At 41.9% G+C, this 12288-nt stretch overlaps 1 protein-coding gene across 2 annotated transcripts in view; it reads left to right on the top strand.

Annotated features, from left to right (window-relative positions):
* LOC147116573 (zinc finger protein 276-like) overlaps positions 1-9363 on the top strand; it is a 37622-nt gene extending 28259 nt beyond the window's left edge. Inside the window, exons 6-11 of one of the 2 annotated variants that reach the window (XM_085991632.1) lie at positions 773-857; positions 1728-1811; positions 3204-3293; positions 4032-4107; positions 6943-7060; positions 9260-9363. In XM_085991632.1, coding sequence (XP_085847758.1) covers positions 773-857; positions 1728-1811; positions 3204-3293; positions 4032-4107; positions 6943-7060; positions 9260-9363 — 557 coding nt within the window. Of the gene's footprint in view, positions 1-772; positions 858-1727; positions 1812-3203; positions 3303-4031; positions 4108-6942; positions 7061-9259 lie in introns of those variants that run through there. The other variant, XM_085991633.1, reaches the window with a different exon arrangement.
* Positions 9364-12288: the final 2925 nt, after the last annotated feature.

The raw sequence follows: 12288 nt of genomic DNA, 5'->3' as shown, positions 1-12288 counted from the left end.
GTGACACATTTAGGAGAGGGTATATTGATATGAAATCTGGGATGACATACTGTATAAATTGATTGAGTATAGTTACTTGGAAGCTTCTCTTGGGGTGCTAGTGAAACATTTGCAGCATGTTGAACTTTTAGAAATGTTATTGCTGAACTAGTGGTAACCTCTGCAAAGATAAGATTAGAAGTGAAGAGATCCACTCGAAGGTATAAAGCTACATTGGTAGAATATGCAGAAATGTAACCAGATGTTTTGATGAATTGAATTTTTTTTTGATTGCCCGACTTTTAAAATGTAGTGTTGTCCCTGTCCATGCATCTGTGCTTAACAAGTTAGAAATGAATCGTCTCAAGAAAAACTTTGCAAATCATCAAATCTTGTAAGAAAGTACCCGAGGGAATATACATCTTTAGCGTTAAAATCAGTTTCTTAAATACAAGTAGGTACTGCTGTCGCCAGCAATCGCAGTATTACAGTACCTTGTTTTATTGAACACTGTGGCCGAAGAAGTACGCCAAGACACCTGCCTGCTTCAATTATGAGTAGAATCCATGGTCTCAAGATAGCTGCCGTGATTTCTAGAAATCACAACAAGTAGAGAAAGTATTACTAAGTTTAACTGTAATTAAAGATGAGGGAGAAAATGTTACCTTGTTAAAGTCATGATGGTCACTGCATAATAAAATTCATAACGGGTGAGACATTTAGTGCTGATTTCATACTGTTCTATGGTCATTGACTGTTGCTGTAAGAATGTTTGTTTTTCGTTTCCGTGCAGTAGATCAAATTAGCTGCAACGAAGCATCGTGTTCTGTAATGGATGATGTGGCAGATGGGTTAGAGTCCAGTGATCTCTCTGACAGGTAGGGCTTCAGTACACTTAGTCCTATATGTTACTATGCTTATAATTGAAATATTTCAAGCAGGACCCCAGACTTGACTTTGTGATTTGTGGCAATTGGGCACAAGCTCCAGAACATTGTTTGATTTAGTGTGCTGAGATTGCTAGAATTATAGACAATTTTTAATTAAACTGATTGTGTATAAACTGTGCTTTTTAATTCAATGTTTTGCATTTAAGACAGTATAAATTGCAGTGTTCTGACAATTCAAACCTAAAACTGGGACTGGAATTAGAACTATTAAGTACAGTGGTCCAGTATGCCATACCAGCATTACCATAATGGGGCAAATTCCATATGGTTGCTTAAAATCTGGTAGGTGCTATGATTGTGCTTATTTTCCATATTGCTTTCATTCAACCATGGTTTGATTTGAAATGCTTTCATTTCATTTTGTCCCATTTTTATGTCCTCATCCTCTCGTCATTTTTTTTTATAGTACCGTCCCTGTTCTCTGACTTGGAAACCTTCAAACTGCTGCACTTTAAAAACTTGTTTGATGTTCTCTACCTCGGTCTTCCTCCCCATTGCTTATTCTAGCCATTTTCTTTCCCTCGCATGTAATTTTGATAATAGCTGCCCTGTTCTGCGACCCAGTAAATTGAGCAATGATCAGAAGCTTACGAGTTCCAGTGCTAAGGCTGCTTGCCATTTGAACTTGTTTTGATAGACAGGTTCTCACTGGGGCAATTGGATGCAACAGCATATGGAAATGAGGCTGTACACTAAGCATGGAGGGGAATGTGGCACATTGCATTGTTATCTTTGCCTTATCCTGTCAACTGCTATTTTAATGGTGATAAAGAATCTTACTAATTCTGTTTTTTGTAGGTATTTGTCAAGTGAAGATGATGGGGAGGGAAAAGCTAAGAATGGCTCTTCAGATGAGTCTTTTCAGCCGTACTGGGAGAAGAAGTGAGTCCCAGCGAACCTAACGAGCTTCACTAGGGTCTAGCTTTTACTTGAACAAACTGTAGCTTAGATTTGAACAAAGCAGCTCTGAGATAGTATTTATCTATAGATTATTGTATTGTAGTTATGCTTGGTTATACTGTAACTGGTAATTTGGGCTAAAGTGCTTTTAACCTGTACAAACAATCACTCAATATTCCAATAGTTTTGATATGGCACCATCTTAACCATCTGTTTTAATTGGCTAATTTTAAAAGAGATGTATTTCTCATTTATTTACTGGGTCATTACAGTTTAATTCTCTAAATTCAGCTGTCCTTGCTGTCCATAATGGTTCTGGCTCTAATTGAGTAATTGATGCAATAATTAACCTCCTGCATTTATCACTGTTTCAAATATTGCCTAGAAAATGGAGCCTTGCTACAGGAGGGCAAGAGCACATCGAGCCCACTCACATTAAAAATGGTGACAGTCTGCTCATAAATAATAATTGTTCTATTTGGCATAGTGTTGATAGAATTACAATATTTGTGATTCTACCATGAAAAATCCCAAATTAAAGAAAATAGTTCCTCCAAAAATTAAATCTATGATTATATATGGGGCAATGCAAAAAAGTTATACAACAAAAGTACAATATCCATTTCTGGATTTATTTTCCTATAACTTACATAATTGTAATTTGATTAAGTTTATATTAAAGTGAAACTCAATCTTTGTAACTGTGTTGGAGCTTATGGTTTTTATGTGCTGATGTGTAAAAAGCATAAGAACATTTTCAAATTGGAAAAGGCCAGTAGGCTCAACAAGGCTGTCCTGCATTCTTTGGATTGGAACAGGAGATGGATTTTCTCCAGAAGCTGACAAATAAAACTACAAATACTGTATTCCATAACTGGTCTTTGTAAGGAACTGAAGTTGGCAATGCTGTCAACTGGTGTTAAGATTTCTTAAGAATTTCCACTCGTGTAACAGGTTTTCCATTAATCTTTGCCACAGGTAGTATAAATTAAATATGATTGCCAAAACAAGGAGCTGAATGTTTGTGACTAAGACAGCCTTGATACCTTCAGAGTATAAATTGAAGGTGCAACATCATGGTCAGTCCTTATCAACAGTTACTGACTTGATTTGTTCATGTGCTGAAGATAACACACCACTGTCTGATTCTTTTATATCTGTGTGCAATGATTCTGACACCGTGTAACTTTCAGATTCAGAGTTGAAGACTTTTAAGTAATTAGACTTAAAAATCAGTGTAAATATGCAGAAGTTACACAGATGAGTGTGTTTATATCGTCTGCTTTTTGTTCAATTTTTAAAAACTTCACGCTCAGTTTGGAATAGTTAAAAAGGAACTGTTCGGTAGTTGAATTCAATTTTTCTCTTTTTCAGTAAGGTACCAACTAAGAAATGCAATAGTAAGGGGGTGAAGAAAACACCTGCAAAAAAGCGTGGACGGAAACCAAAATCAAAATCTGAAAGGTACTAATGGTAAATCTTCTGGAAAGTGAAGGGGGCTAACCAATGTTCTGTTTCACTACTGGACACTGAATCTATGTGAATGTCTAGTTTTTAGGCACCAAAAGCACAAGTCTTTGGTACAACTTGGAAGGCACTTTTGTAATTCGGTTGTGCTGTGGTTGATTTGTTTCAAGTAATTTATAACGTTAAATAAGATTTGATTAATTTTCTTAAAGGTTTTGTTGGTTTATTTTAGCCTGTTACAGTAACGTGAAGGTAACTTTAATGCAGAGTTAATTGATAAATCTGAAAGATGCTTTGAAGTTGCTCATTGTTGAGACGCATGCTATAAATATTTATTTATCTTCAAACTATTAATCTAGTTTTCTGTTTTGGAGGCTTGCCCCCTTTTCCTTCTGTTACTAACCAAGCAGCATCATGGATTGAGGAAGAAAATAAGACAAATCAAGAAAGAGGCTTCAAATATTTGCTAGACTCTGGTTAGTAACAGGGACGGCCAATATAAACGGAAAGCTAACTAATTGTTTCAGGATTATTTAAATATAATATATGCCTCACAACAAAACATTTTTCATTATGTAGCATGAGATGAAAATTACTGGATCATTAACAAAAATGAGGATAAGACCCCAAATCAATTCTGATTATTTGGAATACAAATGACCTGGATGTTGTTCAATGTGGTTTATTGGATACATAATTTGTGTGACTATGTAGTATACATTTGGTGTTTTTCAGGGAAGATTTTCCCACCATGTACCGATGTCAATACAAGGGCTGCTGTGCTGTTTACAGAGGAGCTGATGGACTGAAGGTAAAATTATGCTCAAGACTAATTGGTCAAGTGCAGATTTTAAAACTTCAGGCTTTTTGAGTGTCAGCTTGGCTCACTTGGTAGCACACTTGCCTCTCGGTCAAAGGATTGTGGTTTCAAGCCCCACAGCAGGATAACTGAACACATAATCTAGACTCCTCGAAGGGCTGCAAATGGGCGCAATTGACGGAAACCCACCATGCTCGTTAATTTGATCAGGCATGGCCTGTCTTGTGGGAGGAGCCGGCTTCCTGCGCGATATTTTTAAAACCAGCATAAAACACCTATTTGCGCTTGAAATTCCTCGATCTTTTACGCTGGTTTGGCTGATTTCGGGTGAATTGCTGGTTTTAGTGGAAACTACCCCAGGTAGTCTTCAATCACAGATTCAGAACCATAGTGAGTACATTGTTGGAACTTATTTTACGTGGTTTCTGCAATTAAGTGGGTGTGACCACTGATAACACTGTAGAAAGTACTTTAGAGAGTTGAATTTAAAGAATTCACCACACTGTTATCAGTCAAGCATGCTCCTGTTGAGCCTGATGATCACAAGAACAAAATCCAAAATGAGAAACCATGCTGTAGTTAATTGTTCTCCTCCACATTTCATGAGTGTTGTGCTTTCAAAATATAGATTGTTCTTCTGGGCCAACAGAGACAAAATTCAGAGGGGTGCTTATCCTTGCTGGAAAAAGTCTTCGACGCAGAACTCAAAGGGGGAAAAATTCGGTTGCTTTGCGCCTCCCGTTGGCGCTCTAAGAGTGTGCTAATGGGACGCAAAGCAACTAGCGCCCAGGCGCGGCGATGTTTGCGCCACTCGCAAAATTGACCAGACATTTTGCGGTGGTGCTAAACACTACCACCACGATCTCCTGCGCCCGCAGATCGTGACGTCAGTCGAGCATGCAAAACCCCGGACCGGATATTGAATGGCACCCCCTGCCTTACTGCCTGCTGCTAGCAACGACAGGTTGAGGGGAGTGTTTTGCAGTCAGGAAGGGTCTGGGGGAGCGCTATTTAAAGGCGACTGCTTCCTGCCTTTTTTGCCGGTAATATTTTTGCACCACGCATTCTGAGAGAGACTTCTGGAGAGATTCAATGCTGTGTGAAGGAGTTTTGGGTACTGAGCAACACTTTGCAGGATCATTTTGATTTGACCTTCCTTGCATCAATTTAGAAGAGACTATGGGGGCTGCACTCTGAGCTCTTTCCCTGGGCCTCTCCATTGTTCTTTCCAGCACATTTGATGTACAGGTCTCTCCAGGCCGAGATTCAAGGCTGCAATGAGCAGGGTGTGGACGGAGAGCAAGATCGACCCTCCCCTTTAAGAACTGGCCGGCGCCAGTGTGTCTGTGTTCCATTGCTGACTGACATCACGTGAGCTTCGCCAGCGCTTCGCTCCTTGGCATTAGCGCCTGATTTGGCAGTCCAATCACCTTCAGGGGCGATAGAAGCCAAGTTTGCAGTCGGAGGCGATAATTAGCACCAGGCACTAAACTTTGCACCCGGCCGATAATTGTGCCCCAAACGGGGCGATACCGCATTTCTCCCCCAAAGGAGCATCCTGATTCTTGGCTAATTTACATTGGAATTGCCGGGCGCAAGAATGACTAAGCACATTGTGGCATGTAACCTATTGGATGTTACTTTTCTAGCCTTCTTGGCTTTTATGATCTCCTCTGGTCCATCCGTTGATGAATCTTAACCAAGATTTGCACTGTGCAAATTCTGTCAAAGTGGCAAGTGATGGGAAGCTTTCCTCTAACATATGCAAATGTTACAGCATGGACTTTGCATAAATATGGTCTATTTTTAATATTTCTACTTGAATGACAAACTAAACTAGAACTGATTTTTTTTTGTGCATATAAGCTGAAGTTTAGTACATCAGATTCGCTCAACCATATAGAAACAATGCAAATGTGTCTGAAGATGGAGAGTCAGTGTAGGGTATTGTATCAGATAAAGGGAAGGTCCCTTAATGACTTGTTGCAAATAATAGATGCTTGATGCCCTGAAACCTATTACACTGCTTTGCTGGCATCATGTCATTACCCCATACTGTATGTGGAAAATAGCTTAATCAGTAGAATAAACCCCACTAGTCCTGTGTGTTGCATTTCCTCGCTATTTTTTAATGCAACAAAAATAGAGAATAAATATATAACTACATTTACCAAGTCTCTCAGTCTAAAATCAGCAACATTTTATTTATTAATGAATTTTAAATTTTGTGCTTTTAGGTCTTTTAGTCTAAAATATATTTTTGACTGGAGAATTCTTTTTGTCTCCTTTTATGATACTTAGTCTGTAGTACCTCATCTTTCACGGGTGAAAAGAAAAATGACTTTCATTTAAATAGCACTTTATCATACCTCTCAACATCTTGAAGTGCAATAATTGTTATGTAGGCAAATCTGGCAACCATTGTTTGGACAGTAAAATCCCAGAACCAGAGATCAGATGAATTGCAATTAATCATTTTTTTGGTGGCATCGTTACTGTTAGCAACTGGTTTAAAAAAAAAAAATTCTTGCAAAAGGATTTATGGTGAAGGTATTAAAATTAAAGCAAAAATGTGTAACTACCACAATAATGTCACATGATGTATAACATATGCCTGTCCTCTTTGATCACATCCACAATATATTTGGCTCCTCAAAGATAGTAGCAAAACATTATGTTGAATTTAGTAAGTGAGACATGAAAAGCTAGATGTTGAATTGCATTTACTGTAAAGGCGATATTTCAAACCTATAACCGATGGATGAAACATTAACCTAATTAAGCTCCTTAATTTCTAACAAGTGAACCCTTTTTTTTTGTTTTTAGAAACACATAAAAGAACATCATGAGGAAGTGCGTGAGCGACCCTGTCCCCACCCAGGATGTAACAAGGTGTTTCTGATTGATCGCTATCTGCAGCGCCACATAAAACTTATTCACACAGGTAAGTAAGTGACCTGTCAACGGTAGTATCATGTAAACTTTTGGATTGTATTGTCACCACATTTCTTCTCGTATCTCACTTAGTTACGAGTGACCGTGTTCTGCGATCTGGTGGGTATTCTGAGCAAGACAATTGTTCCCACAATTTGCTGCTGCACATATTGTTGGGTTGAAAACAGTTTTAAAAAACTGGTCCATTTAAGAACATAAGGAATAGGCCACTTGGCCCCTCGAGCCTGCTCCGCCATTCAGTAAGATCATGGCTGATCTTGGGCTCAAAGCCACTTCCCTGCCCGCTCCCCATAACCCTTCACTCCCTTATCTTGTAAAAATCTGTCTATCTCCACCTTAAATATATTTAATGACCCAGCCTCCACGGCTCTCGAGCAGAGAATTCCACAGATTTACGACCTTCAGAAGAAATTCCTCCTCATCTCAGTTCTAAAAGGGCGACCCTTTACTCAAACTATGCCAAGTTCTAGATTTCCCCAGGAGGGGAAACATCCTCTGCAGCTACCTTGTCGTGCCCCCTCAGTATCTTAATGTTTCAATAAGATCACCTCTCATTCTTCTAAATTCCAATGGGTATAGGCCCAACCTGCTTAACCTTTCTTCATAAGTCAACCCCCTCATCTCTGGAATTAACCTAGTGAATCGTCTCTGAACTGCCTCCAATGCAAGTATATCCTTCCTTAAATAAGGAGACCAAAACTGTGCGCAGTACTCAAGGTGTGGTCTCACCAGTACCCTGTACAGTTGTAGCAGGACTTCCCTGCTTTTATACTCCAACCCCCAGCTGAGATGCCAGCTGTGCCTCTGGTTGCGTCTAGTGCCCAGTTCAATAGATTACTGATGCACTGCAGTTCAAATCAGGTTGTTACTATCCATATGTTAGAGCTTATAGGGTAGAAATTCCACAGGGGTTCTCTTGACCTTTCGCCATAAATTTGGAGATTGTTGGAAATCCCAGAGAAATGGCCGTTTATGCTTAGAGTGGAAATTCCAGGCGCATATGTTGTCTTACCTCTGATTTGAAACTATCTTCAAGTGTTTTCACGTTACCATCATAAACGTAAGATTTTTGTACCTTATATTTTTTTATGCATTTGTTGGAGAGTTACTCAACTTATACTGTAATTTTATTTTTCCTACCTTTCTACACAAACTTGGAAAATTACATAACAGGACAAGGTATAAACTAGTACAGGAAACTTTGTGCTATCTGGCACCCACGGACCGAGCTGCCGTTGCCTCAAAACTTCCGGATAGACCAGCGTCAATGTTATCAGATAGGAGCTTTTCATCTCCGTATCTGACAACAAAGACTGTTGCTTAGCAACAGCTTGTCAACACTCGGCCTGTGGCTTGGAAGCGTCTCTGAAGCTGTTGCTAAGATACAGAGACACCTTCCAGAGGCTGCCATATCTGACCACAAACACTGTTGCTCAGCAACAGCTTGTAAACACTCGGCCCAGTAGCTTGGAAGCGTCTCTGAAGCTGTTGCTAAGCTACAAAGACGCTTTCCAGAGCCTGCCTATGAAAAGAATGCTAGGAGAAGAAAAAAAACCGAACCAAAACGGCTGCTGATTTCTGCCGTTAGATCGAAGCTGCCGGACATTCAACCTCCGGATAGCACAAAGTTTCCTGTAAAAGGGCAAGTTCAGGACTGATATTAGCAAATGTTCTTCAGTGATCAATACCTGAAAGGATCTTCTGAGTTGGGTAGTGGAGGCAACAACTCCTGAAGTCAAGAGGCAGTTGATGATGTGATGGGGAAACTATAGGTTTCTATGGCAGGATTATATAGATGGGCCAAATGGCCTCTTTAATCACATCCTTCATCTGTGAAGTAAAGATAATTATGTTCAATTCCACAGGTACAGTTAAAGTATGCCTACTGTGCAATGTCGGTTCAGTCTCTGAAGGGCCTTGGAATGTTTTCTACATTAAAGTTGTCTTATAAATGCAAGTTAGTATGATCCTGAGGCATAAAATACACCCATTTGTATCGTACAGCTATTGTGGAAATTAAAGTCGATTGATGAAGCGTTCTAATGTCTTCATAAATATTTGTACATTTTACATCTGCCTTTTAATTTTTGTGAAATTAAGCATTTCACCTGAAAGAGCTCTGCTTGTTACTGCAAGTTACATTCTGTTGTCTTCGTATAGATTTGAAACCACATTTTTTACTTTTCAGAAGAAAGAAACTATATTTGTGAATGGTGTGGACAAACTTTCAAACAGAGGAAGCACCTATCAGTTCACCAAATGCGTCATTCTGGAGCAAAACCTCTACAGTAAGTAACCAGTGGAATTCCAAATGTTAAACTTCACAATAGCAAGAATGACACTTGTTAGAGTAGAGGTTAAAATGTTAATATTGCACTGATGTTTTGGTGGGATAGATTTTGTAAACTCGGTAGGTGACTTTGCAGCAAGGAAAATGTTAGGTTTCACCTCCCGCTGCAGTGAATTGTGGCTGTGAGCCATCAGTAAACATAAGGAGTGAACAACTTCAATATTTTAAGCAAGAGAGAAACACTGATTTTTCACTGCCTGCCTCTTTCCTCACCATGAATTTTCCCCTGGTGGTTCCGTCAACAACTCTGGTTTTTGCACAAATGGCCATTCTTCATGTAAGCCTGGAGAACAAAAACGACTTAAATTCATGGGAAACAATTCTAAGGCCCTGCTCCATTGGTAGGACCATGCATACAGTAGATGTCATGGTCATAACAGCACAGAAAAAGGCCATTCGGCGCATCGAGTCCGTGCCGGCTCTCTGCAGAGCAATCCAGTCAGTCCCATTCCCCCGCTTTATCCCTGTAAGTTTATTTCCCTCAAGTGCCTATCCAGTCTCCCCTTGAAAACATTGTGTGTCTCCGCTTCCACCACTTCCGTCGGCAGCGAGTTCCAGGTCCTCACCACGTGCTGCGTAAAAAAGTTTTTCCTCACCTCTCCCCCCCGTATCTCTTGCCCAAAACCTTAAATCTGTGTCCCCTAGTCCTTGTACCATCAACTAGTGGGAACAGCCTTTCCCCGTCTAGCCTATCCAAACCAGTCATAATAATGTACACCGCTATCAAATCACCCCTCAACCTCCTTTGCTCTAATGAAAACAAATCCAGCTTCTCCAACATGTCCTTGTAGCTAAGATCCCCCATCCCTGGAACCATTCTGGTAAATCTCCTCTGCACCCTCTCAAGGGCCTTCACATCCTTCCTAAAGTGTGGTGACCAGAACTGGAGAGGGGGGGGTGGGGAGCGAGGAGACTCGGGGAGGCCGCTTCGGGAAACGAGGCGAGGTGACTCGGGGAGGCCGCTTCGGGAAACGAGGCGAGGCGAATCGGGGAGGCCGCACTGAGACGCAGCGGCAGCCCGAGCGGCGAACGAGACACGGCCCGATCGGCGGCCGCAGTCCAGCACCCGAACGGCGAACGAGGCACAGCCCGAGCGGCGGCTGGGATAGAAAGCCCGGGAAAGGCCCGAGGAGCCAGGCCCAGAGACCTCTGAGGAGAAGGGGAGCAACCAGAAGGCTCCCAGAAGCAAACCAAGACTGTGAGTACAGGGCCCAGGGAGGGAGACTGAAGCCAGGGAAAGGCCTGAGGAGCCAGCCCGAGACAGAGGCCAAGAGACCTCTGAGGGGGAGGGGAACAGCCCGAAGGCACCGGGAAACAGCGGCTCACAGACTCAGACCTGAGAAGGGTGACCCCAGAAGCCGAGGCCCAGGGACCACTAGGTCGGAGAGGGGGACCGGGAAAGTTCGCGAACAGGGAGAGGGAAACACCAAACCCGGGGCCCCAGAAAAGCTTATTCTAAGATCAACAATACTTTACCAAAAATGAGCGAATCAGAAGATCCACAACAACCCCGCTTCCAGATTCCCCCCAACACCGCAAAAAAAGCTATAAAAGCGATGAAGCATGAGCAGATGAGAGAAAAAACAGAAACTCTTTTTGCTGACTGTTACAACAATGGGACAAAAAGTAACCTCATTTTCTACTCAGATCAGCCAACGGCTTGGATCACAGCAATAAAATCACACTATACCAGTGTTAAGCTAGAAAATACCGCAAATGGGTCCATAATGAAAATTAACACACCAGGAGACAGTTCAACCACGACTGTCAACGCGTACAATACCGGAACAATATTAGTGCAAGGCAACCTCGACAAATTTGCAACGGCCTTCAGGACACTGAAAAAATTAACTACGAGGAGGAAGAACAACCTCAGAGTGGCCCGCACTCCCCCCAACATTGACAACTTACCAGGAGAAAATCTGCCTGGTCAGGAGGTGAACGAGCCACACAGTTCAAACCAGACACTAACCCCGGGGAACCACAGCCACACGATACAACTGACAAACCCCAGCATAACTACCAGGGAGGAAGCCACACATAGTCCCCCTGCCATTCCCAGCTCACCAAGAGAAGAGCAGCATAGCCAGGAAGTGAGTGAGCCTTCCAGGGCCGACCAGACACATACCCAGGGATCACACAGCCAGATACAACCAAAAGATAAATTTAATCAATTAGAGATAGAGATGGTGAAACTTAGAGAGGAGTTCCTCAAATTGAATGACGAACAAAAGCAGGAGAGGGAGAGACACAAGAGAGAGCTAAATCTACTTGAGAAACAGGTGAATCTACTTAGGAATCAGGTGAAAGAGCTGCAGGAAAAAGAAAAGAAGAGAGCCATAGAGGAGAGATAACACCATTAGACCAGCAACCAGAGGCTAGAGATAAGACAAGACAGAGCCGGACGGAACGGCTGCACTCCCACACGGAACAAAAGCAACAGACACACAATACAAGGGGTGCCACACAGACCGACCAGCATACTGATTCGCAATCTTCCCCCACCACCGTGGAACCACAAGCGAGCCGCCCACAAGAGGTACGCACACACCAGACACCCCAGCCCACACACTATGAGTCCAGGCGAAAGCCACCAGACAGCAAACACAAACAAGGCTGACGTCGTAATACTCATAGACTCAAATGGGAAATTTCTATGGGAGAAAAAGCTCTTCCCTAGAAGTAAAGTAGAAAAGATTTGGTGCCCAACAACAGACAGAGCCATGGGATGGCTGACCAAAGCCAGATTAGGCTCCCCCCAACACATAATAATACACACGGGCACAAATGACCTAAAGGCCAAACAGAAAGAGGTAGCAACATCGCTCAGAGCAATGATTAGGAAGGCAAGCAGTACATTTCCAAAC

This window comes from Somniosus microcephalus, chromosome 6 (genome assembly GCF_052327205.1).
Source record: "Somniosus microcephalus isolate GS21.2 chromosome 6, FLI_Smic_1.0, whole genome shotgun sequence".
NCBI lineage: Eukaryota > Metazoa > Chordata > Chondrichthyes > Squaliformes > Somniosidae > Somniosus > Somniosus microcephalus.
The sequence above is the reverse complement of the archived record's forward strand: the minus strand, read 5'-3'. Positions and strand labels throughout refer to the sequence as shown.